At 40.1% G+C, this 25068-nt stretch overlaps 1 protein-coding gene and 2 pseudogenes across 1 annotated transcript; all 3 read right to left on the reverse strand.

The window, feature by feature from the left end:
• Positions 1-9266: 9266 nt before the first annotated feature.
• On the reverse strand, positions 9267-10253 carry LOC147434028 (uncharacterized). The gene has a single exon (XM_086489567.1). It carries the CDS (start codon positions 9933-9935, stop codon positions 9267-9269), a length of 669 nt encoding a protein of 222 aa, XP_086345693.1. The 5' UTR covers positions 9936-10253.
• Positions 9957-10813, reverse strand: LOC147434029 (uncharacterized; annotated as a pseudogene).
• Positions 10814-14837: 4024 nt separating this feature from the next.
• On the reverse strand, positions 14838-15566 carry LOC147434030 (uncharacterized; annotated as a pseudogene).
• Between the last annotated feature and the right edge of the window lie 9502 nt (positions 15567-25068).

The raw sequence follows: 25068 nt of genomic DNA on the forward strand, positions 1-25068 counted from the left end.
TTCGGGGACATCATAACAAGGTAGAGAAAAGGGAAAGAGAGAAAGAGAACTCAAGAATCCAAGGGCAACACAAAAATGGTAGAGACGGAGATGGAGATGGAGATGGGTTGAGGGAGAGAGGTTAAGGGAGAGAAGGTAACTCCGACGTCAAGGCAAGAGAGCTTCCACTTATGAGGGTGTTTGTCTTGAAAGTGAAGGGAGAGGATCTTTATATAGGCTCTCAAGGAAAAAATCACAAGCTAAGAATAGAGGGAAGCAAGGAGAGATAAGTTCATGCACGTTTACGACTTTTTTTTTTGCGTACACGGATTTTGATGTGCAATTTTGAGTCTCTAAGTTTAGAAGAATCTTGGCTTCCAAGAAAAGAGCTCTAAACTAAACTCTTCTCTCTTTTTTAAAAATACTCTTTCTTTCCTAAAAGTACTCCTCATACTCCTTCTCTTCTAAAATTAATCTCTCTTTCCTAAAGTTGCTCCTTCTTTCTTAAGGGTTTACTCTTATCTTTAGATACAATCTTGAGGCTTAGATTTCCCCTATAAACCTATTGTTTTCAAGTGAATAAGGGTCATAATTAATACTTCCAGAGTATGATTTTCGATCCGATCGTTTCATTTGCAAAGTAAATGAAATACTTTTATTACAAAATGTTGGGTACATTACGGGACACTAATGTTCTTCAAGGTGATACCCGTCATGCATCCAGTTGTTCATTTTGACCAATACACGGTTCAGTAGGAGGTTCAATAAAACCAGGAGACACATCTCAAATCCCACATTGTTGTCCCATTGTAACCATTTGTGTAACCAACTTATGTCCAAAATAGTGTGTAGACTCTATCTATAACTCCATTGAGTATTTTAAATGAGCTACCATAACAAAGAGGTGACTAAATGAATGACCAATTTCCAAACTTTCTAAAGGTGCTAGAACATGTAGAAATACCTCTTCTCAACTTTCCATGAAAGTGGCATGCTGACATATCTCGTCAACACATATTAAGTCCTTGACTTATTGTCATTTCTCATCAGTAGTAGGAAACCCCACAATCAATGGTGATTGAGGTTAAAAACCTTACATGCACAGGAAGGGACTAAAGCTAATGGCACGTTAGGAAGAAGATGGGGTCTAGGAGGACCTCTTTATTTTCCATGAGATTATGAAGGTGATTAACATGTGGACGAATAGATACATGCCATGTGTGCAAGAATGGTGGGTGTGTAAGAGAGGTGTAAGAGTGGTCAAAGGATGCACTTTTCCCCCCCAAAAGAGGGAGGACAAATTTATGATTTCAGCCTTCCATAACTCCTACATATGATGTCCAATTTGAGTGGAGATTGTAGATCTAGAATCTACATGCCGAGCTCTTTCCATAGATATGTTACTTGATACACTTTTGCCTGCTAGATTTTAAATTTCATTTTGGGGAGAAAATTTGAATTCAAATAAACTAGCTCTTTTACTTGGTTGAATTCAAAAGTTATCATTTGATTGCTTTATTAATACTAAAGGTTTCACTCCCTTAAATTGCCAAATAAAGAGGCCCTCCTAAACTCCATTCTCTTCCTAATGAACATTCTTTACATCATGATAGGCAAACTCCAAACTAGAGAGGTAATCTTTCTAGATGGATTGCATCTCACTAACGTATGCTATTAGCATATACTTTAGCACTATTTAATACTTGCAAGCTACCCATCCATCTCTAGATGAGTGGTAGTATTGCTATTGAGACGTTTCTCCCCAACCATTTACATACATCCCTCAAAAAATAACTGAAAAATGTGGATCACAATTACTCCCAATATTGCTGACTAATCTATTCATTACAACCAACCAACTTGGTTAAAGAGTGGACTTGATTGGACTAGACTTACAAGGTTCAAGAAATATATTGAGAAGCTTCCATACTGAGCCATCACCTCATATGGTGGTAAGTAAACCCACCATAAACCTCATAAGAGATATTGCACCTATGGTGTAAAATGCTTCATAAGATATCAATTCTTGGAATTTTCATGCCGCCCCAAATAAGACTTTGCTAAAAGCTAGGGTCCATAACACCTAGTGTACATGCATTTTATAAAAATATAGTCAAACCTACATTTTCATGACTTTAGTTTTTGATGCTTATCATAGATGTTATTCTCATAGGACACCTAGAAGAGTGGACTTGATTGGACTAAACTTACAAAGTTAAGGCAATCTACTAACAAGAATTTATACCAAGCCATCAACTTGTATTAACGGTGGTTGGTAGACCCACCATAAATCTCATATATATATTGCACCTATGGTGTGAAATGTTTCTTAAGATATCAGTTCTTGGAGCTTTCACATTTCTCCAAATAATAAGCCTTTGATAGAATCTAGGGCCCATAACACCTAGTGTGCATGCATTTATACAAATTATTCAAACCTACATTTTCATGACTTTAGTTGCCAATGCTTATGGTCGATGTAATACTCATACCACCCCTAGAAGAGGAGGAAAAAAATGGATATACTCTACACAAAGAAACTAAATACTTTCTCCTACAATTACTTCAAAGACTTGCTAAAATCATTGGACATAATTTGAATATGAAAAATAATTATATCTAGGTACAAAAAATGAAACATTTTAGTTAAATGAACATGGCTGTGCTATATGTGTAAACAACCATTTGTTAATGTATTTTAATTGTACTTGTAACCTTTACAATTCTTACTCGGTATGCGATATCTTTTGGCCATTTAAATTGCTCCTAATACTACATGATCATGATCTAATAAACGGCTTTAAGTGGGATTTTGTTGTGACATATAATTGAAGAAACAGGCACGCGTGTCAATTCTAGAGACTCATATTCTCCACATGTGGAATATGTCTCATATAATGATGTCAAGAAACAAGAAATCCATCTAGTACGAAATGTACTTGTGAGTGGAGATAAGTGAATACATTGAGCAACATGAGGGAGAGGGACCCTCATAAACCTTGTAGCACACTAGCTAAACAAACTTCATGAGTTCCTAGACCATGTTGCACACCTTGTGACTCGCTATCGTAATCCCACCATTCTTGATAAAGAGACAGCTTGGAAAGATGGAAAACTCGACACTGGTGCTAAAAACACTTCATGAGTTCCTAGACCATGTTGCACACCTTGTGACTCGCTATCGCAGTCCCACTAGTCTTGATAAAGAGACAGCTTGCAAAGATGGAAACCTTGACAACCTGTCCAAACAAAACCCTACCATGGCCTATAAATATTTCAATAGGAAGTGAGTCCTTGATTGTATCAAAATGAATAGTCAAGAGAGAAAATAAATAACATGCTATAAAAATGGTACATGTTACAATTTTCCCATAATCCTTTGCTCATACATAACATTTTCATGTGTCTAGAAGGCTTATTGGATTAAAGAATTGTAGCAGATGCATCCCACTTGTAGAGCTCAACCAAAATATATTCACAAATGAAACTAAACCCAATCATTTTCTTGCAATGAGGTGAAAAATATCTTATGCGTACCCAAAGGTCAAGTGTAATTTTCAAACCAAAATTGCAGATCTAGAAACCTAGATAATAAGCCCGCTTATTATCTAAGGATTTGGAAGTGGATAATTTTTAGCATTTGGAAATACCACAAGCTAGAACATAGTGTATTATGACCTTGATTCAAGTTTGGAGTCATTTAGAATTGTAAGTTGTCAATTAGTCTTAGATTTCATATTATTACTGCTAGGAAATCAAGCTGAACTGTTCCAAAAGTTGTAAAACTTCATCCAAGGCCTTTTGAACATACACATGACCAATGGGAACAAGGTGGGAATCAGCAAAAGTGAAAAATTGTGCTCTTTTGACCCAGTAGATAATAAGTGTGATTATTATCTCTTGCTATATAGAGATCTCATTTTTGACATTTTTTGGTTACGAAGGGTAGTAGATCTATCATACATATAGCCTAAAATATTTGAGGTCATTTGGACAATGTTTGCTACTAGAAAATGGGTGAAGGTTGTTAATTGGTCCTTTGGCTAGTTTTTGCAAACTCAAAGATAATGTTTTTGACTAGGAGTGCTTGTATATATTCAAGATTAATAGATTGACTTATATACTATTCATTGTTTAGGAGTGATTGATATCAAGCTTGAGTGATATCCAATTTGGAGTTATGACAACTTAAACGGGTTAGTATTAGTCCTCAAGGCTAGGTTTATTATTTCATTAAGAATTTGGGTCTTTATGTACCGTAGATTAGACCATACCATAGCAAATCAGGGATTTAGCAAGGATACAAAGAGCATAGTATCTACTAAGGAGAGTTTAAATTAAGTGAGACCAGTAGAGGCCATAGTTGAAGAAGTGCCATGAACACATACTCAGGCTCTAGTTCAAAAATGTCTTCCTTTTCTACTCACGCGAGTATTGGAGCCTCTCTCAGGTTCAAACATATACTGACCTTCTATAAGACCAACAAGCATGGGACTTAGATTTATCTCGGTTCTAATGAGAAGTACGTGGTCACTCGTTAGAGCCAATGAACAGATTGTCAAGAATTCAAAGAGGAGGTTAGAGACAGTAAATAGAAAACCTTCTACATGGATCAAAATGGAGTGTAATATTTAAAGATTAAAGATCCTAATACAATTGGAAAATAGGGGTTGGATGATATGTGGATTTCAAACATGATCAAGAAGGACTACAAGTGTTATAACTAGAAGGGGATGATTAGGTTGATGTCAAAGCTCTCAAGTGCATATCAACGACTAACAACCCAAGACTAGGAGTTGATAGATGGATTCTGAACATGACCATCAAAGAAGGACCACTAGTGTTAGAACTATAAGCCTTATGATTAGGTTTACGTCAAAGATCTCAAGTGGATATCAGATGATAACCCAAGACTAGGAGCTTATTGTTGGGGATGACAAGAACGTAAAAAAATTGTTATAGACAGCTCACACAAAACCAAACTAATAAACACCCTTGAAAATCATGTACATCTTCAAGATCAGGGAGAAAGGTGTAGCAAACCTTTATGTAAACCTCTTCAAATTTGTATAGCAATAACTCTATTATGATGACTCCAAAAGAGGTCGAATAAACTAAAGATCAAGGCTACTTTATTAGATATATGATCATGGATATGGGACTTGATATAGAATATATGTTTGGACCACCAAAAAGATCTTTTGGTAACATGGCCAACCAACGGGGTGGTGCAACTCAAGGAACCCATCTTAATGATGAGAACTAGGTGAGAGGTGCAAAAACCACCACAAACCAAGGAAGACCGGGTGATAGCAAGACCAAAAGAGGTCCAAATAAGTCACCATTACCAAGAAACTTGTTTGAAGGCCTAGATGGAGGACCACCATCTAGAAGGGTAGGTATTTAGCATAATTGTAGGGTGAAACCAACTAATTTTTAGAAATGGGTGAAAAAGTACAAAATGGATTTGGGGATCCATATGACTACCTAGAAAGCTTCAAGCAAGTGATGAGAGTAGAAAGGATATTGGACTTCCATACTCAGTTTGAGGGATTTGGAATGACCCTAGAAGGTAAGACTTTGATATGGTTTTAGAACATACCTCCTAGCATTAGGGAAAATTTGGACTCACAAAGGGGCCTTATAAGGAGTTTGACTTCCTCTTTCATGTCCAAAACGGGCGTGCGGTAAATTTTTTGCAAATCAACTCTAAACTTGGCGGAGATTTAGCAGTTAGAATGTACTCTTCAAGCTCTTTCTATTGATATATAGCATCCCACGAGATTCCTCATATTTTGAAAGATTCTATTTTTTATTCTCTAGATTCTAGACGGAGTTGTCACATCACAAGAGAATCAAAAATAGAATCTTTCAAAATATGAGGAATCTCATGGCGTACTATATATCAATAGAAAGAGCTTGAAGGGTAGATTCTAATTGTCAAATCTCCGCCAAGTTTAGAGTTGATTTGTAAAAGTTTTACCACACGCCCGTTTTGGACATGAGAGAGGAAGTCAAACTCCTTATAAGGCCCCTTTGTGAGTCCAAATTTTTCCTAATGATCTATTACAAATCTATCAGCATTGGAACAAATATTTGTTGCTTCTTGTTCAAACTTGGGAATCAAGCACAATACAATAGCAAAAATCTATAGCTTCAAACAAAAGCAAGGGGAGTCTATAAGAGACTATGGAAGTAGAATGACATAATCCATTAATAGATATCCAGAGTTAGAAATTCCAAATGAGGAGAGACTTGTCTCATTGTTCTTAAAGTCTTACTCAATAAAGATCTGCATACTATACTGTATAGCAAGAAAGCATGCATTTTGGATGCTATAGACCTGAGGGAAAACAATGAAATCTTTAGTGAAGAAAGCACTACTAAGGAAACATAGAGCGAGTGAAACCACATCTATTTTTCCATCATCGGTAGGACCCATTATGGGATCTCCAATGAGCTCCATAGAGGATATGCTCAAGTGAATGAAAGACGTGATGAGAAATATGCAAAAGATGCTTGTGAGAGAGCTGTGGAAAGATCCACCACAAGCAAAATCTATGGGACCAGCAATACCATCTAAGTGGTGTGCCATTGAGGTAAAATGGACAAACCATGAGACCAATGAGTGCTATTATCGACCAAAATATGATAGCAATGTCCAATATATTCCTATGCAACAATTGGGATAACCTATATATAGGTATCCACCAAACATGGGACAAATACAAAAGCCACCCATGTCTATGGAGAAACCACAACCAGTGCTAGTATAGAAATCACCCTTGCTATGAACAATGTGAGAGACTAGGGATAACCACATGCTCATAACCACCCAACCATCTTATATATAGGCCCTTGGCCCTAGCTATATATACCCCTTAACCGCATGTGTATCCCTTCTCTTGACCTGACATTGCTACCCCTTGGAGAAGTAATTTTTCCTTTTAAAAAAAAGTGGTGATATCTTCATAAGAACACTAATTTTTTTCATAGTGTCTTCCCTCATGGATCCAGTTGTCCATTTGAAATTTATTGTGTAGCCAGTATATATCTAGAATAATTTCTAGTCTCTACCACAACTAAAGGTGACTAAATGAATATCGAGTTTCTAGACTTTGGAAGGTGCTAGAACATGTAAGAATACCTCCTCTCAACTTTCCATGAAAATGACTTATTGACAAATCTCATTAGCACAGATTAACTCTGTGGCTTGCTGTCATTCCACATCAGTAGAAAACCCCCGGGGAGATCACCTAATAAAACTGTAACCTATCACATGAGTTCAATAGAAGGGTATTTAAAGTTCTTGAAACTCACAAAAATATATATACAGAAGGGCATAATTTTCTTTAATTTGAAAAAAACTTACATATTTTAAAAGAAAAGGGTTATTATATTCCTAAAACAATTCAATGATAAGGGGTTTTACAAACATGTCTTGAACGCACGTGGTATGGTAGTTTTACACATAGTGAACCCCCCGAGAGAAAACCCCATCATAAATATTGATTGAGGGTGAAAACATTACCTAAACATGAAGGGACTAAACCTCTTTCCCACATGCTTTGCATCATGATAAGAAAACTCCAAACTAGAGAGGTAATCTTTCTAGTTGGATTGCTTCTTGCTAAAATAAACTCTTAGCATATCCTCTAGCACTATATTAATACTTGCAAGGACATACTAAAATTGAGTTGTTTCTCTCTGTTTTTCGAGTGTCGCTCGTAGCAAGCGAGAACCTACTCAACACATAAAGATGTCAACTAGGGAAGTCACTGACCCGATTAGGGCATGGAGGCGCGCCAAGAGGGTGTCAACCTCTTGTCTAATACCTATGGAATGGTCATCTAATATCTCTAAGTACTGTGTCTGCGGGAATACCCAAATCTGCCAAGAACCTCCTACGTCACAAAACTAAGCTAAACCTTGGGCTAATGACCTCCGTTTGACACGAAACTCATCGTAGGCAATTTCCTACATCTCCCCAAGCTACCTAGACACCCTCGCAGAAACCACGCTTACTGTCTGACAACAAAATGGAAGTTGTCAGAAACGGTCCCAAATGGTCTCTACAGCTGCATCTAAGGGAGAGCTACCCTACTCTATGGTTGGTTTCGCTGAAATCTACCCTAAACTCCCTAAAACTCACCTGTAAGTTCGTAGGTCGATGCTCATGAAGTAGCTTCTCGTGGCGAATGGTTGGAGTTGAATCGAAGAGCTCGATGAGCTGAACGTGCCTGTGGTCTCGGTTTCTGCAATGCGACTCGTGTAGCACAAGATAGCAATCAAAGAAGATGCACAAAAAAAAAAAAAGATAAGCTGCACGCACAGAGAGTTTTTTTAACTCATAAAATACATGCTACAAAACCCTTCATTTTGACCTTTATACTTAGGTCTTGTGGGAGGAGGGTTTCCCATAGATACATGGCTCAATAATCAATTGTGTGCTTGAGTTGGGAATCAGTTCAACTTGGAAGCCCATGGCCCCAGAAGATAAACCCTTTACATTTGAATAGAAAAAATATTACAAGCTCGGCTTCAGAGCAGAAAATTAATACAAAAAGGTGGGGATTTGACTTGATGTAGTGGTGGCCGCTATCCACCGTTGCTGACCTGCAACACTCCCCCCCTCCTAAACCAAGTCGTCCTCGACATGGGGTTGTTGTGGAGTGTGTTAAGCGCTTGGTGTTTCATCTGTCCAATTGAGTGGACATCTTTCTAATCTGCACCCTGCCATAAGCTTCTCTAAGGTCTGCGACTTCGATGTTGAAGATCTTTGAATTTTAGGAGAAGAAGCCAGTGTAGAAAGCCTCTTCGAATGTTTGGAGGTAGTAGCTGGGCAAAAACATTAGACGAGCAAAAAATCCATGCAAAATGACTTCATCTAGTTGGCCGGATAGATCATAGTATAGGCCTCTTGTACCCTCCAGAAAACCCAACCAGGGAGTGTCGGTTAACTCCGTCTGGTGGTATACCTGTATATAGGTTAGTAGCATCCGACATATTTTCCTTAGCATGCCTGTACATACGTCTGGGAGACCTCTGTACATTTCCTTAGCTTCAGTCAATGATCTGATCATATATTCTTCTGTAAGGTAGTCACCTAGCTTAGGAGCTGGCAGTAGTGGATAGTTCATCCAAGTGGGATGCTCCTTCTGAAGGTGCTCAAACTCTTGCCATGTGTATACTCATGGACAAGGGCAGACTGTAGGATCTTCTTTAATGTATCTAGGTGCGTAGACTTGATGGATAAGAAATTGTGGATGCTTCTTAAGCCATCTCTGTCACCATGTAGGTTCAAGACTTTTCTCCGATACCTGCTGCTCCTCTGCCGTCCTTTTAAGCTCAGCTAATATACTCTGCTTGAAATCAAGAGATTCAAACTTCATCAGTGGAAAGGGAAGCATGCACACATACCAAGCTTCATTTATCTGTTGGGGAGTCAGGTGAGCGACATTTGCAGAGTGTAGTATACGCTGCTCCCAGCTTAGGCTCTTCCAATGATACCTCTCATGGAGGGTCTCCATGCGCTCTCTTAACTGCGGCTCTGCCAATTCATTCAATGTAAGCTCTTTGTCTGCTGCTTCAGCTGTAGTAGGCTCTAGCTCTGTAGCAGGTGCAGATATTGGTTCCTTTGGAGGCATCTCTTGCTGTATAGTCCCTTCTGTCTCTATTGGCCTGGCTTCAGGCCTGGTAGATGTAGGCGCTATATTTGGCCGTGAACTTGAAGCTTTTAAGAGTGCCAACTGTTGCTTTAAATTTTCATTTTCTAGAAGGAGTTGGTATTTTTGTAGCATAGATTGAGCTACCAGCTCTTCTCTCTGGAAGGCTTCCATCCTCAGCTTCTTCTCGAGCTCTTCTATCTTCTGATATTTTTCTTGCATAGCTATTTGAGCCGAGGAGGAGGTGGCCTCGGCTGCTGCATAGCCTTTTGAGCTTGTTGATGAGTTCATTTTGAAGCTGGACTTGGGCCTTTAAGGAAGTGATGTGATCCATGCCCAGATCATACATAAATTTGAGTCCACTATACTCATGTCTTGCTTTCTGATGCAGCTCCTTTTCTGCTGTAAACTGAGTATGTAGTTTTCTTAGCTCATCATTAGTGCTGGCTAGCTGTTCTTTCAGTTGAGCTACTTCTTGGAGTGCCTTTTCAAGCTGCAAGCTCTTTGTAGCTGTTTCTTGCTCAAGCTGCTTGGCCCGATGCTTCATTCCTTCTGTCATCATTGTAATCTGAGAAGCAAAGAAGTCAAGCCTTGACCAAAGGTCTGCATCGGCCGTGGGACCACTGCTGGCGGAGTGTGGAATATAAGTGGTACTGCAGCTATGTCTTCTCGTGCCTTTGATGATTTAGCTATTGGTGTGTGAGCTAGACTTTCAACCTTTTTTTGCTTCTCTAGCATAGCAAGCTTGACAGTTTCTTCCTTTGGAGGTGGAGCCGCTTCATCATCTTCGAGGTTGACAATAATCGGAGCACTTTGGACCTCTGGCTCTCCCTCTCCTTCAAGTCCTGCATATTGTTGACTTAGTATGTGAGTTCTTGTTAGAGAGACAGATACCTTTCTTGCCGCAATTTCTCCACTCAATTGAGTTGAATCTTGCTTTTGCTTTTGAGCTTCGTCTTAGCTATCTCAGGCTCTGTTTGTGTTGATTGTGCAGGTTGTTCTTCTGAGATGTGTGGCTCTTCAGGTTGTGGAGGAGGAGATAGAGGCTGTTGTTTTGTTACAAGTGGTTCATATGCTGATGAGCCCTCCATTCTTTCCATCCTCTCTTTGGCAAGTCTTTCCTCCTCTTCCTTTAGATATGATTTGAGAAGGAGGTCCTCTTCGGCCATGGTGACTGAGGGTCTTTTGACGTGTGGTTCTCATGGATTCCACTGCTCCTCAAGGTCACCAGCTACTACCCGTTGCTTCTTGTATGCTTCTTTTAGGCATTCAACGCGAGCCTTCTTTTATAGTGGATCCTCTTGTACTGGAGCTGTGGGAGGTATTTTCCTTTTCCTTGTCATCAATGGGGTGTGTTCTTCTTCCTCTCCCTCAGTCTCCGGCTCTGATGCTTGTGTTGGTTGTGGTTTAGAAGAGGTTCCTGCTTGTTCTTCCTCTTCGGAATCACTTTCTGGTTGCGAGGCTTCATGATGTGTTTCCTCTTCTTCCTCCTCCTCTTCTTGCACTGCCACTAACCTCCTTCTTAATCCTACCCTCACTGGCTTATACTTCGGCTTGGGTGGCTCGTTGTCAGAGGAATCAATATCTTGTAACCAATCTTGTTGGGAGGGAGCAGGTGGTAGCTGAGTTGTGGCCCCAATGGCCTCATATGCAATTCTTGTCAGAACTTCGGCTGTAGCTAAATATTTGATAGGGCCCTTTCTTCAGAGGTGAAGGAGATTATAATGAATGTACTGTGGATGATATATATCCACAGGGGCATGTTGTCGGCAAGCCCATGAGAATGTAGTAGCCATTGCATGGTTGGGGGTGGTGAAGCGGGGCGGTCTTTTATCTGTAATATGGAAGAAGTGCTGATAAATCCGGGTGGGGAGCCGAGCCCTCTGGCAGATAATGCTATCAAATGTAGCAGCTGAATCCCGCTTTACAAATGTAATTGGCTCTCTTTCATGTCGAGCCCTCATTGGCATCCCCCTGTTTGACAGGTTCAATGCAGCTGCAATAACTTCTTGGTTTATGTGTACTTGGACTTTTTCATTGGCCATATTGGTGATATGGGCAATGCCATCTGCTTGAAATGTGTGCAGAAGCTCATAAGCTCTCTATAAATCTACTCTTCATGGCTCCATTTCGAAATATCTATGCAGATCCACTTTTTCCAAGTCATCTTGGTGCTGGCTAGTGAGCCAGTAGACTTCTCTTGGGGTTAGGGTGACATCCACCAGTTGGTTGTCTAGGGTTCTGAATATTCCCTCATATATGGTTGCACTGTGTGCTTCCAAAAGCTCTCTCTTTAGGTAGGTGGTTGCTTCCTTCATTGTCCTCTTCAGGATAGTATAAGGGGGCATCTCTTCTAATTCTTGCTTGATGGACTTTCTTCTGGGTCTCTTGGCTGGACTCTTTTCTTCTTGCATTTTCCCTGTAAGCAGACCACCAACTTGAAAGTTGTCAGTGTCTAGTTAGAGTGCTGGATAGGAGCTTTAACTGAATCTTTGATGATCATCAAATGCAAGTAACACTCAAAATATATGTATAAAGCATGCTTGCAAGCCCAAAACACTAAAACTGACAATTTAGCAACATCAGACAATGAGCATGTTTACTGTCTCCAGTAGGTGTTTTTGGCACTTTGAGGTGACAATGAGTGTATAGGCATGTAATACAATGCATGTGGAGTGTACTCTCCAATTTTGGTGTAATATGGAGCAATATACCATGAGATATGGCAAACCCTAGATGGTAGGTGAGATGTATAAATAGGTAACTTAGTGAAATTTTGATGCATAGTGCTTGTGGTTTCACAAACGTTGTGCAATGAGGCTAGATATAGCTTTTGATGGGGTGCAAGTGAACTTCTGGGCATTGAGACAATAAGAGCGCTTACTGTCTCCAGAGTGATATGGAGCTGGTTTTTTTGATCTGTGATGCTAGGGTTAGCTGGAAGGCATTATTTGATGATTTTTTATGTGATGACTTTGATAGTGTGATGCTCCTTGGCAACAGTAGGTCCAGAGTTGTCTAGCTGGTGACTGAAATGGCTAAGTGATGGTTTTTTAAATTTTTACTTGGTAGGAGGCTTAGCCAATGTAATCATGGTGATGTATAGGAGCTATCTAGAAACTTTGGTAGTAGTCTAGACATGGGAAACAGTAAGAGCGCTTACTGTCTCTTGAGCATTTTTTGAACTTTTTGAGAATGTAGCTTTATGGATGGCTCATAGAGGCTCTAAGAAGCAATTGTGGAGCTTGGCTCTCAACTTGGAATTGGGTATCATGGTTTCTTCACCAGGATTGATGTTGGCAGACTGATGAGCTTGGATTTTGGTCTAAGGATGGGGCTTTTGTGATTTTGTGGGTCAAATGCATGTATATTGATGTATCTTGAGGTGCATATGTGCTCAAAGTTGAGAAATTGGCAAAAAATCCCTTAGAGACAGTAAAAACGCTTAGTGTCTGGGGAATCACAGGAGTGACATGCAATTGGAGTTTTGTGTTGGGACATTGTAGCTAGGCCCTATACACCCTTTTGGTGTGGTCACTTGTCATTTTTGACATCCACATTGGGTGTGATGTCTTCAAAGACTCCCAAATCCATCTGCTGACTCTGTGTTGGTCTCGGCCTTCCGGGTTAGCATATGCCTATGTGGCATTGTTATTAGACCTATCTCTGAGGTCTCTGTGAAGTCCTATAGCCTTTGGTGGTCTCTAGAGTCTGCTATGTTTTCTACGGGATTGTGCCTTCCCAGCCCTGTGTGTGCTTGTTATGTGCTTGAAATGGCCCAAGAATGAGTCAAACAAGCATTAAATGACTTGAAAAGTATTCGTACTTACCCCATGGTAGCCATGACTGCAATGTGGAAGCAGGTGGCAGGTGGAAGCAGGTAGCAATATGCTCTCTCAAGCTCTCTTTCACAAGGACAAGTAGCAAATAAGCTTAGAAATGAGGGCTTGGGGTATACATACCTGGGGCTTAGGATGTACAAGTGCAACCACCCCCATGGTTAGTCCCAACTCACATGCTAGATGACCTACGGATCGAAAATTTTGCCATTTGGACACCGTATGGCCAAATTCCATCACTTTTGCACTTTGAGCCTTTCCACTTTAAAAATATGGTTTCCGTCATTTTCCACAACCTGATGTGTTGACATTGGAAATCCATTCTGAAAATTCCTGTGGGTTTCCTAATATCAGGAAACATTTCTTGTATCTCTGTTTTATTTTTGGCGGCTTATTACTATTTATTAGAAAAATAAAAAGAGAAAAATAGCAAAGAAATAGCAAATCACTCCAAAAATTATCCAAAAAATCATAGGATGTCCCGATATCTTGTATTTATTTAAGGTAGCTAAAAACTAAATTTTGTACATATTTAACACACCTAGGGGTACATATCTGGCAGTTTCCCCTTTTTTACCACTATTCAGGGCAGAAAATGCAAACTTGGTCACAAAAATTTGCAATAAAACACAAAATAATTCAAAAAACATTTAAATACACTGCCCTATCATCATTTTGGGTCCGCATTTGGAATGCCTCCCCCCGCCTATCTGGAGTCCTCCTGGACGACATTGTGTCATACTAGTGGTGTTGTGCATGGGTAAGACATTGGTGCCTATGCAAGGCCGTGTAATTAGCCCTATGCATGCATACTCGGTTAGTGCATGGAAAAATTAATGATGTGCAAGATGAGGGTCTTAAGAAGATTGCTTGAGGGCATCTGCTGGCGAGGTTTCCAAGTTGTAGAATGCTTTCAAGAGACTAAGTTTCTCGGACATGGTCAGAACTGGTGGTGGTTTGACCAATGTTGACGTGTTGAGTACCTGTTGATGTGTTTTAGGTTGCCATTGCAACCTGGATGTAGCCGGTTTCGGGTTTGGAATATTTTGTTTGGGTTGCCATTTATACAAGACGGCAGTTTTGGTGGGTTGTTTAGGAACCCAAACTTGTTTGTAGTGAATAGGAATTTTGGGTCTGATTTGCCTGGGCGGTGGGTGGGCTCGGGTGTACTGTTTGGATTGTCGAGTAGCTGTGATTGCCGCGTGGTTGCCTTTTGGCAACGAGGGTTGAGCAACTGTTGGCTTGGGTTGCTTGGGCCGCCAGACCTGCTTGGTTTTCTGTATAGGAGTAATGACATTAGCAGGTTTGATTGGAGTCCACCTGTATTTGCTAGATGTTGTCAATGTGTTGGGCACTAGTGGTGGCTTCGCTCTCCAGACAAGTTGTTGGCTAGGCTTTGGCAGTGGAGATTGTGGATTTGATTGTTTTGGCCGCCAAACTTGCTTGTATGTTGGGCGAGGTAACTGTGGAATCCTGGATTTATGTTGAGGCCTTTTTTTGGTGTGAGGAAGTGCAGGTTGTGACACTGATTCTTCAATGCTGACCTGACATGCAGCATCAACAGTTTCCTTTGGCTGTGACGGTTGTACAGTTGCTGAAACAGGTGCAGGTGGTGGAGGAAGGAATTTCTGATTGTTTTCTCATAGTTGTTGGTGAGGGACCTCCTTCTTGCTCGCAAACAACACTTTGCTGACCTTTCCCTCTGCTTGAAAGTACATTTGGTTACCTGACCAGTGCAAATAAGCATTGTATCTCCTTTGCCAGGTTGTACCAAATATGATGGGGGAATAATCATCTTGAACATCGTACACATGAAATTGACGAGTGCACATCAGGCCATTGATATACAAGGGTATCTCCGCCCAGCCTTTGGTTATGATAATTGCATTATTGAAGGCTTCACAACAGTGAAATTTTGGCACTAACTGAACACCTATCAGCTGATTAAAGAAACTGTGACGTAGTTGTAATGAGCTCCTGAATCCACTAAGGCATAGGTTGGAACTTTATCCAGGGTCACTTCAATCAGAATGCAAGGATCAACATCTTCATCATCCAGATCAAAAGGATTAATTTGATACATCTGAGTCCACTTTTGCTTGTTGAATCCCTGTTGCTGCTGCTTTCGTTTGAGTTGTCGAAGCCGTGCTTCTTCTTGAGCTTCTTCTTTGATAAATCTGGCTGTAGCTTTTCGACAATTAGCTGTATGCACCCTCTGAAGCATTTCTGGAGTTAGCGGGAGATGATATTTCTTTAACCTGCATCCACTAATCCAATTAGGCATCTCCTCTCCCTCTAATGTGGCAAGTTTGATGGCCCCGCTAGATGATATATCTGTAATCAAATAGGGTCCCATGCCTCGCTTCTTCAATTTCTTGGTTTTATGTTTGACTTTGTTGACAAGCACTGATAGCCGTTTTTTGGCTCTCTGTAACTTCCATAGTGAGTTACCTCACCCTATAAAATCACTCAAACACTGTGGTTACCCTCACCCTTTCACTGTATATAGGTGTGTGTGAGTTAGGGGACTTTTCCCATATCTTTTGAAAAAAACCCTCAATTAGCTAGTCATTGGGCTAGTTGAGCCAAAAAAAATATAACATATAAAAAATATAAGTATATTATGGTCCATTTGCGTGTAAATATTTCATTCTATATAGGGCCTAAATAAAAGGATTTTTCATAATTATTTTGGTATTTATTTAAATATTTCTACCTACGGTGTGTTATTTATGCTATGTACATTGACTCACCATTACCATATTTTTTCTTACCATTTTGCATACTCTTTATTCCATATAAAAATAATCTCATGCAAGCTTCTTTTAGTTTTTGTGTAACTCCATCCCAACAAAAATCCAAAAAAAATAGTTCTATTTATGTGTATATTTTTTCACTATTGTGGTTTTTTTCCTTCCTACATCTATTCTCTATTACTCTCATAAATTAGACCACCACAAATATTCATCTTTTTATGGTAGACTTATAATGAGAGAGATTTATTTTGACCCCTTTATATTTTTTCCACCTATGTTATTTATATTTGACATGTACATATTCTTTTTAGACCCCTCAATATTTGATTTTCTTAGTTGTACTATTCACTTATATCATGATCTCAACAATATCTTCAATTATAGACCTACCAAATAAGGTCAAGGTTATGTGGCATGCATGCCTGCACTATGGAGGGCTCACTCTTGGAGGCATTCAAAAGAATCATCCAAAGAAAGACCCCACAAGGACTTTGTGTAGTGGAAAAAGACAGTTGGTTTTGCTGAATTTTTAAAGATGACTTGCTCTCCGAATTTGAAAAGGTGATACAAAACAAAATTGTAGCTCGTGGACTGAACTTTTACCTCAAAGTTTTTCATATTTTTTTGAGCTACGAGCTGTGAGATATGATTTTATTGGTGGACCCCAGTTTGCCCATGCTATCCAGCCACACTCCCTCTTCCACTTTATCATTTTTCTCTTTCACACACACTTCTCCACTCATCATCCCCACCCCTCTCACCACTCCTCTCTGCACCCTACTCACCTTCTTCTCCACCTTGAAGAAGAAGAGAAACCATGGTGAACTCATGTCTCCTACACACACTTCCATTCCAAAATTGACTATCTAGTCTCATTTTTCCTCATCCCTATTACCCATATCTATAAAAAAAACCACAAAATTCAGCATCTTCTCTTGAAAGACAGTATCATGGTGATTGATTACTCATGTTCACTTACCTTGGCTCCCAATGAAGGTCAAGAGTGGAGAAAAAACGTACCGTCAAAGCTAGTGGACCGTCAACAAGCGTCAAAATTGATCCTACTCAAGACACTTGGAGCATCAACATTGTAAGAAATCCATATTTTCTTACCTATTAAAAGTTTTTCCTTCGTTGTTTGTATCCTACTTGGATACTCCCATTGTAAATATCCAATTCCATTTGTAAATCAATAAAAATACTAACTCTACTAATTTACTAACACTAACCTACTATGAAAAGTCCTATCACCTCCCCATCTCTCCTCTCTCTCTTCTTCATCTATCCCCACCAACTTCCTGATAATTCCAATGCAAAAGAAATTAGATAATTGCTGAAAATCTAACCCAACCATGGTTAGAGGAGTAACCCTAGCCCTAGAAATTGCTATAAAAGGAGGGTGTAGCTAGCACAAAAAAGGAGAGCCATAAGCAAGAGCACTATGCTATATCTTGAGAAGCCAAGCTCAACCTCTTGAGAAGAAGCTCTTGAGTGGAAGCTCATTGGCTTATTTATATGCATGTGTTGTATTAGGAGTGATTAGCAAGGGAGCTCTATGCCATTGTAAGAGAGAGAGTGATCATTCAATTGAGAGTAGGAAATCTATCATTTCTCCTACTAGTGTAAGCCCAACATTTGCTGAATCAAGGAGGGTGGATTTGGACTAAGCGTGGATACTTCGTCTCTCTTCCAACGTGAAGTAATGGACAACAATGATGTGTAAGTGTCTTGGTGTTTTTTTAAGTTCTTGATAGCTTGTCTCTGGGCGATGACATCAATCTAGCCATAAATCCCACATACTGTAAGAGGGTGACAGGGTGGAGAGGACTCCCCTGGCCTTAAGACAGTGATTGGGGTGGCTTTTCTTGTGATGTGTTGTGGTGAAATTTACTCAAGCTATGTTGAACAAATACTAATCTCACTTTGATTTGTCATGACAGAATTTGTAAGAAGGTATTAATGCAACAAGCACCCCCTCCCCCTTCTCTCTCTTTCTTACATATATAATTGTGTTTTCTTGATCATTGCCGATACATTTCAAAGAAGTCCGAGATCTCTCTCTCTCTCTCTCTCTCTCTCTCTCTCTCTCTCTCTCTCTCTCTCTCTCTCTCTCTCTCTCTCTCTCTCTCTCTCTCTCTCTACGCATCCTAGTTCACATCCAAAACTAGGTGGTGCCCCAAATTTGTGTAGGGTTAGGTTGGGGGTTTGTGTGTGTGTTTGTTGTTTTTTCCAACCCCAACCCAATTGAGCAGCACGGGAGCCTAGAAGAGTGCTTAGAGGCCACTCTTCTTGTTGCCCGCCCCGGACCGCCTCAAATTGGTGCCCCCAGTGAGGACGGCTTGTGCATTTTTGTGTAGAATCAACCTTTAGTATAGGAGAATTTGTATGATCCCTTCATTCTATTGAAAGGCAAAAGGTACACATAATTGTTAGTACTAAGTTGCAATTTCAACGTGTAATTCATAGAATTTTAGGTCCTCTTAGGTTAGCCGAGATAAACGTTTCTGTAAATCCTTTTATTTTGCCTCTCATTAGTTTGCACGTCTATATTTTTGTTTTGTTTTAAGCATTGGGTCATGCATAGACAATGGATAATGGCCCAGGAATAGAGGTTTTCCCCTTCCATTTCACTCCACACATTAGAGTAAACATTGCAATTAGTAGAAAAATCCATTTTCAACAACGTATGGTGTTCATGTTTGGTGTCCAAAGAGTAGGAGAAATTCTCGCGTCACCAAACTCTGTCATCCTACCTCTTATTGATTATCATAGGTCATTTGATGTGAATATTTTTATTTTGTTCTAGAAATAGATTGCAATTTAGAAAATATTATTGTGTAAATCTTTTAAAGAAAGAAAAAACAAAAACGTGTGTCACTTTGAAATCAATTCAATGGAGAGCCAATGCCAAATGTCTGGATATCCTCTTTTCTTTGGAGAGCCTCGAGAGGACGCAGAATTATTTTTAGCAAATTTCAAGATGTCTTGCCGTATCAAGAGGATAGTAACTGATCAAGAACATGTAGAAATGTTTGAGGTGGTCCTTAGGAAAGATGCTAGCACTTGGTTTGACTCTTTGCCTGAGGAAGTTAAGGGGAATAACACAGAAGTTTTGAATCGTTTCAAGAAATACTTCTTTGATCCCCAAAACACTCAAAAACTATGGCAAGACATTGTTTCTCATAAGCAAAAAGACTTAGATGACTACTACTTGTACAAGCAAGAGTTTCTACGTATTTGGGCTCTATGGATACGAAATGTTGCTAACCTTGGTGATGGTGCAGAATTTCTAAAGAAGGAGAGGTTCATAGCCGGACTCTTTCCTGACCTTAAGGTAAAAGTTGAGGCGAGTGCGCCTGCTACCTTTGATGCAGCTGAAACTAGGGCTGCTGAGAAATATAGGAAACTCAAGTGCTTAAGGGGGGAGGTTCCAATAGAAGGTCTTAGACCCAAAGGTAAGTCACAAACCCCAACATCTAGGGAGCCTCCTGAGGTAACGCCGGAAGTGATTGAGAAGTTAAATGAATCTTTAACCAGCCTGTCAATTCACCTTGCACAAGCTGTAGGTCCAAAGGGACAAGCAAAGAAGTCTGAAGAGCGAAATCCATGACCTAGGAGAGTCTTGCAATGTTGGAATTGCGGAGAGTCTCGACATGGGATGTATAATTGTCCTTGGCCCCATGGGGAGCCAGGGAGACCTAACTTGAATTACCCAGTGATGAATGTAGGTGAAGGAATTGGTCAACAACCAAGGCTTCTACAAAGACCAAATGGACCAAGACCACCTCCACAAGGGGTAGAAGGAGTTCCACCTTTGCCAGATCCAAATGTGCATGTGGTAGAGGTGACAAACTCAAATGAGGTTGACATGGAAGCAAATGGCATTAAGCGTGGCCGAGGAAAAGGTAAAGAGAAAGAAGTTGTCACATCATAGAGTGACCATGGACAAGGAAAGAACGCAAAGGAGACCAAGGAAGCTAAGAGGACTCGACGTCGTATCAATCTTCAAGACTTCCCTCTTGGACATGGTATGGCTCCATACAACCTATTGGAAGACATGCAAGGTAAGGGTCCTGATATCTCATGGCCTCAGTTTCTTGCATTATGCCCACAAGTTAGGAGGGATTTAACAAAGGCAGTTAGCACTAGGAGAAAGGTAAAAGAGAGTGTTCCTGTGGTAAAAATTGCACATGCTGAAATGAACGAGGATATTACACCTGTGCTAGATTGTTAAATCAAAGGAAGATTGGTTAGGAAAGGTCTAGTGGATGGGGGTGCACAAATTTGCATCATGATAGAGGGGCTCATGCAAAGACTAGGCATGCACATCCATGAGACACCTGAAATTAAAGTCAAGATGGCAAACAATAGCAAGGCTAGGTGTGTTGGCATTTGTAAAAATGTTTTTGTGGAGGCCTTTGGCATTAAGAAGGCAGTGGATTTCTATGTCATGTCTACCAAAGGAAATGGTTACCCATTTATCCTAGGAAGACCATGGCTAATGAAAATGCGAGCTTTGCAGGATTGGGAGAGTGGAAATCTAATTTGCAGGAATGACAATCATAAGAAGGTTGTCTTTGACATGAAGGAGCAACGCCAAGAGGAGCTCCATGAAGAATCATCTCAAAGTGAGACGGAAGAAGATTGGATGGATAACACTTTAGAAGAAGAAAGTAGTGGTAGCATTACTGAAGAGGAGTCTTCCATCGAAGTCATGGGGGTAAGGTTTAAGCCAAACAACCAGGAGACCTCTTCTCGAGGTTTGGAAGAGGTAGGTACTCAAGAGAACCAAAATGTACAAGATGAAGGAATGTTAGAAGGTATGTTGTCTACAAAACTTACAAAGGACAAAAGAGTGGAGTTCAAATGTGTGCTAAGGAAATTTCCGAGGCTTTTTGCTAAGGACTACACCGATGTGCGTGGAGTAGATGCTGTTCAAAACAAAATTGAGTTGAAGCCAGAGGCCACACCTAAGGCTCAGAAGCTACGAAGGCTAGGAGTCATCAAGGAGCAGGCTTTACTCAAGGAGGTAAGAAAGCTTCTAGCAACAGGTTTCATTTATCCAGTGGAGAATTCAGAGTGGGTCTCTCCCGTTGTTTTCACTCCTAAGAAAAATGGCAAGGGGAGGGTGTGTGTGGATTACCGTCCACTTAATGAGGCAACAAAAAGAGATCACTTTTCCCAACCATTTCAGGATGAGATACTAAATGAGGTAGCTGGTCATGAGAAGTACACTGTGTGTGATGGCTACTCGGGTTACTTTCAAATAGGTATCGCATTGGAAAATCAGTTGAAAACAACCTTCATCACTCCTTGGGGTTGTTATGCTTTTAAAGTCATGCCATTTGGCCTGACAAATGCTCATGCAACTTTCCAATGCTTCATGAACATGGTGTTTCAAGCATTCTTTGGAAAGTCCATTAGGGTTTTTATTGATGATTTCTGCATTTATAGTTCAAAATCATTGCATCTACAAAGGGTAGAAGAAGGTTTAAAGAAGCTCTATGACATGAGAGGTCAACTCAACCCCGACAAGTGCCACATAGCTGAGGATGAAGTGATCTTGCTTGGTCACAAGGTTTCCTATAAAGGCATTGAGGTGGATCCTTCAAAGGCAAAGGCTCTTATTGAGCTCCCATCACCCAAGAATCTCAAAGAGGTCATCTCATTCATTCAGAAGGTGAAGTATATGTCACGCTTTATTCACTTAGCTTCGGAGTTGCTTCATCCTTTGCAAAAGTTGACACAACAAAGTAGAATTTGCACGATCTGATGAGCTTGAAGAGTACTTTTGTAACATTAAAGTCATTTTGTCAGAGCTACCAACACTCAAGCCTCCTTGTTGGGAGTACACATTCTTTGTTAGCTCTAGTGTTGGGAAGGAAAAAATTGGTACAGTTTTATTACAACAAGATCCCCACAGTACCAGGATGCGACCCATCTACTTTGCTAGTAGGGTCATGAATGCTTTGGAGAGAAGCTACACGGAGGTAGAACTCATGATGCTTTCTCTCATGTTTGCGGTGAGAAAGTTTAGATCCTACTTGCTACCAAAACCTTTTGTAATTCTCACTGCAGAAAATTTGTTTCCATGGGTGTCATCTCAAATGAATCTTAGCACTAGGATCTCAAGTGGATTATGGAATTGCAAGAGTTCAAATACTGTTTCAAGGTAGAAGATAGTGTGCGTGCACAATTGGCAGGGATCCTTACTTATAGGGTACATGAGAAGGAGATTAAGGTGCCTGAAATAAAGACCCTACCATTTCCACCACCAAAAAATATTCCTAATGCTTTTACCTTGTTCTTTGATGGAGCTTTTCGATGAGCCACAGGAAAAGCAGGGGGAGGGCTAGTGTTTCTCAACCCAAGTAGGGAGGTGGTCATGAAAGAGAAGGTCAATCTACCAGGTTCAACTAGCAACAATGAAGCAGAATACGACACACTACTTCATGGTTTGAAGATGTGCATTGGCCAAGGGATACACCGTCTCATGGTAAAGGGAGATGCACTTCTCATTGTGAAGCAGATTTTAGGCATTTGGGTATGCAAGAATGAAAACCTAAGGACAAAAGTTCATGCCATTCGTAGGTTGTTTAATCAATTTGAAGAAGTGCAACTATATCATATCCCTAGGAAACAAAATGAAGATGCAGATTTACTTGCACAAAAAGCACTTGCATATGTTGAGAGTGAAGTGCAGGTCATCATGGAAGCAACAGTGATAAAGCAACCAAGGTACCAGGGGATGGAGCATTGGCTCCCATTATGAGCTACATTTTAGAGGGTGAGTTTCCAGAGGGTTGCACAAAGGCTCAAAAGCGGAGGCTCATTAAGAAGGCAAGTTCATATTTGTTTTTGGAAGGTGCCCTCTACCAAAGGGGAAAGGATCAAGTGTGCAGAAGAGTACCAACTATCAAGGAAATTCCATCCATTCTAAAAGGTTTGCATGAAGAGGCATGTGGTGGTCATTTTGCCCAAGAGTTAACTGTGAAGAAGATTTTGCTTGCGGGGCATGTTTGGCCAAGTTTGCATGTGGATGTTCAACATTGGTGTAAAAGCTATCACAATTGTCAGATAAATGGAAATAGAAGGTTGGTGCATGGCCCGAGGCAAATAGTGCTTGCAAATGGACCCTTTGAAAAGTGGGGCATTGATGCTATGGGTCCTCTGCTTAGGACAAAAAATGGTAAACTCTACATTCTAGTGGCTTTAGACTACATGACTAGGTGGTTTGAAGCACAAAGTGTGGCAAAGGTAAATGGGAGGACAATAAGCAAATTTGTCTACACTCACATTTGTTGCAGATTTGGCACACCTTTGGAGATTGTTTCTGATAATGGTCCAGGGTTTAAAAAGGGCTTGCTCACAGAAGTCTGTGAAGAACTTCACATTCTACATCGTCATAGTACACCCTACTATCCCCAATCAAATGGTTTGGTAGAAAAAGCTAATGGTGTCATTGCAGACATCATTAGAAAGATGGTGAGAAACAAGACAAAGTGGTGGGATGACTTCTTGGATGGTGCCTTGTGGACGTATCGCACCACATATAGGGAAGACACAGAGTTTACACTATTTCACTTGGTCTATGGTCAAGAGGCTTTACAACCAATTGAGCTCAACATTCCAACAATGCGACTTCATGGCAAAGCAGCACAAGATGATGAAGAAGCATGGATGGATTGACTTCTTACCTTAGCTGAGCTTGAGTTGAAAAGAGAAGCAGCATACAAGTGCTACAAGAGGAAAGCTACGCAGGTGAAGGAGAAGCTTGATAAGAAACTAAAGGACAAAGGCATTAATGAAGGAGATATGGTGCTAAGGTATGACAATCGACTCGATAATCGTTTTGATGCCAAGTTTGAAACTAGATGGCAGGGGCCATACATAGTCAAGAAGGCTTTCAATTCAAGTTACTATCAACTTGTGGACTTGAATGGGAAAGAGCACTCCAGGAAGGTAAACGGGTATCACTTGAAGCCCTATTTGAATCGACTTCTACCAAAGGATCTACCAACGATCTGTCAAAAGGACACTGTCTCATGTAAGTACTGTTACATGAAGCATGAGTGTAACTCTAGCCAAAATTCTGAGGGGCCAAACAATGAAGATCTCATCAAGGACTCTGAAGCACTCTCTTTGGAAAAGATGCTTTATGATGGTACATGAATATACCATCATCCTGGGGGAGGGCTAATGATAGCCGTTTTTTGGCTCTCTATAACTTCCATCGTGAGTTACCTCACCCTATCAAATCACTCAAACACTGTGGTTACCCTCACCCTTTCACTGTATATCGGTGTGCATGAGTTAGGGGACTTTTCCCATATCTTTTAAAAAAAACCCTCAATTAGCTAGTCATTGGGCTAGTTGAGCCAAAAAAAATATAACATATAAAAAATATAAGTATATTATGGCCCATTTGCGTGTAAATATTTCATTGTATATAGGGCCTAAATAAAAGGATTTTTCATAATTATTTTGGTATTTATTTAAATATTTTTACCTAGGGTGTGTTATTTATGCTATGTACATTGACTCACCATTACCATATTTTTTCTTACCATTTTGCATACTCTTTATTCCATATAAAAATAATCTCATGCAAGCTTCTTTTAGTTTTTGTGTAACTCCATCCCAACAAAAATCCAAAAAAACTAATTCTATTTATGTGTATATTTTTTCACTATTGTGATTTTTTTCCTTCCTACATCTATTCTCTATTACTCTCATAAATTAGACCACCACACATATTCATCTTTTTATGGTAGACTTATAATGAGAGAGATTTATTTTGACCCCTTTATATTTTTTCCACCTATGTTA

This window comes from Adiantum capillus-veneris, chromosome 19, assembly GCF_014529385.1.
Source record: "Adiantum capillus-veneris isolate H3 chromosome 19, ASM1452938v2, whole genome shotgun sequence".
NCBI classification, from domain to species: domain Eukaryota; kingdom Viridiplantae; phylum Streptophyta; class Polypodiopsida; order Polypodiales; family Pteridaceae; genus Adiantum; species Adiantum capillus-veneris.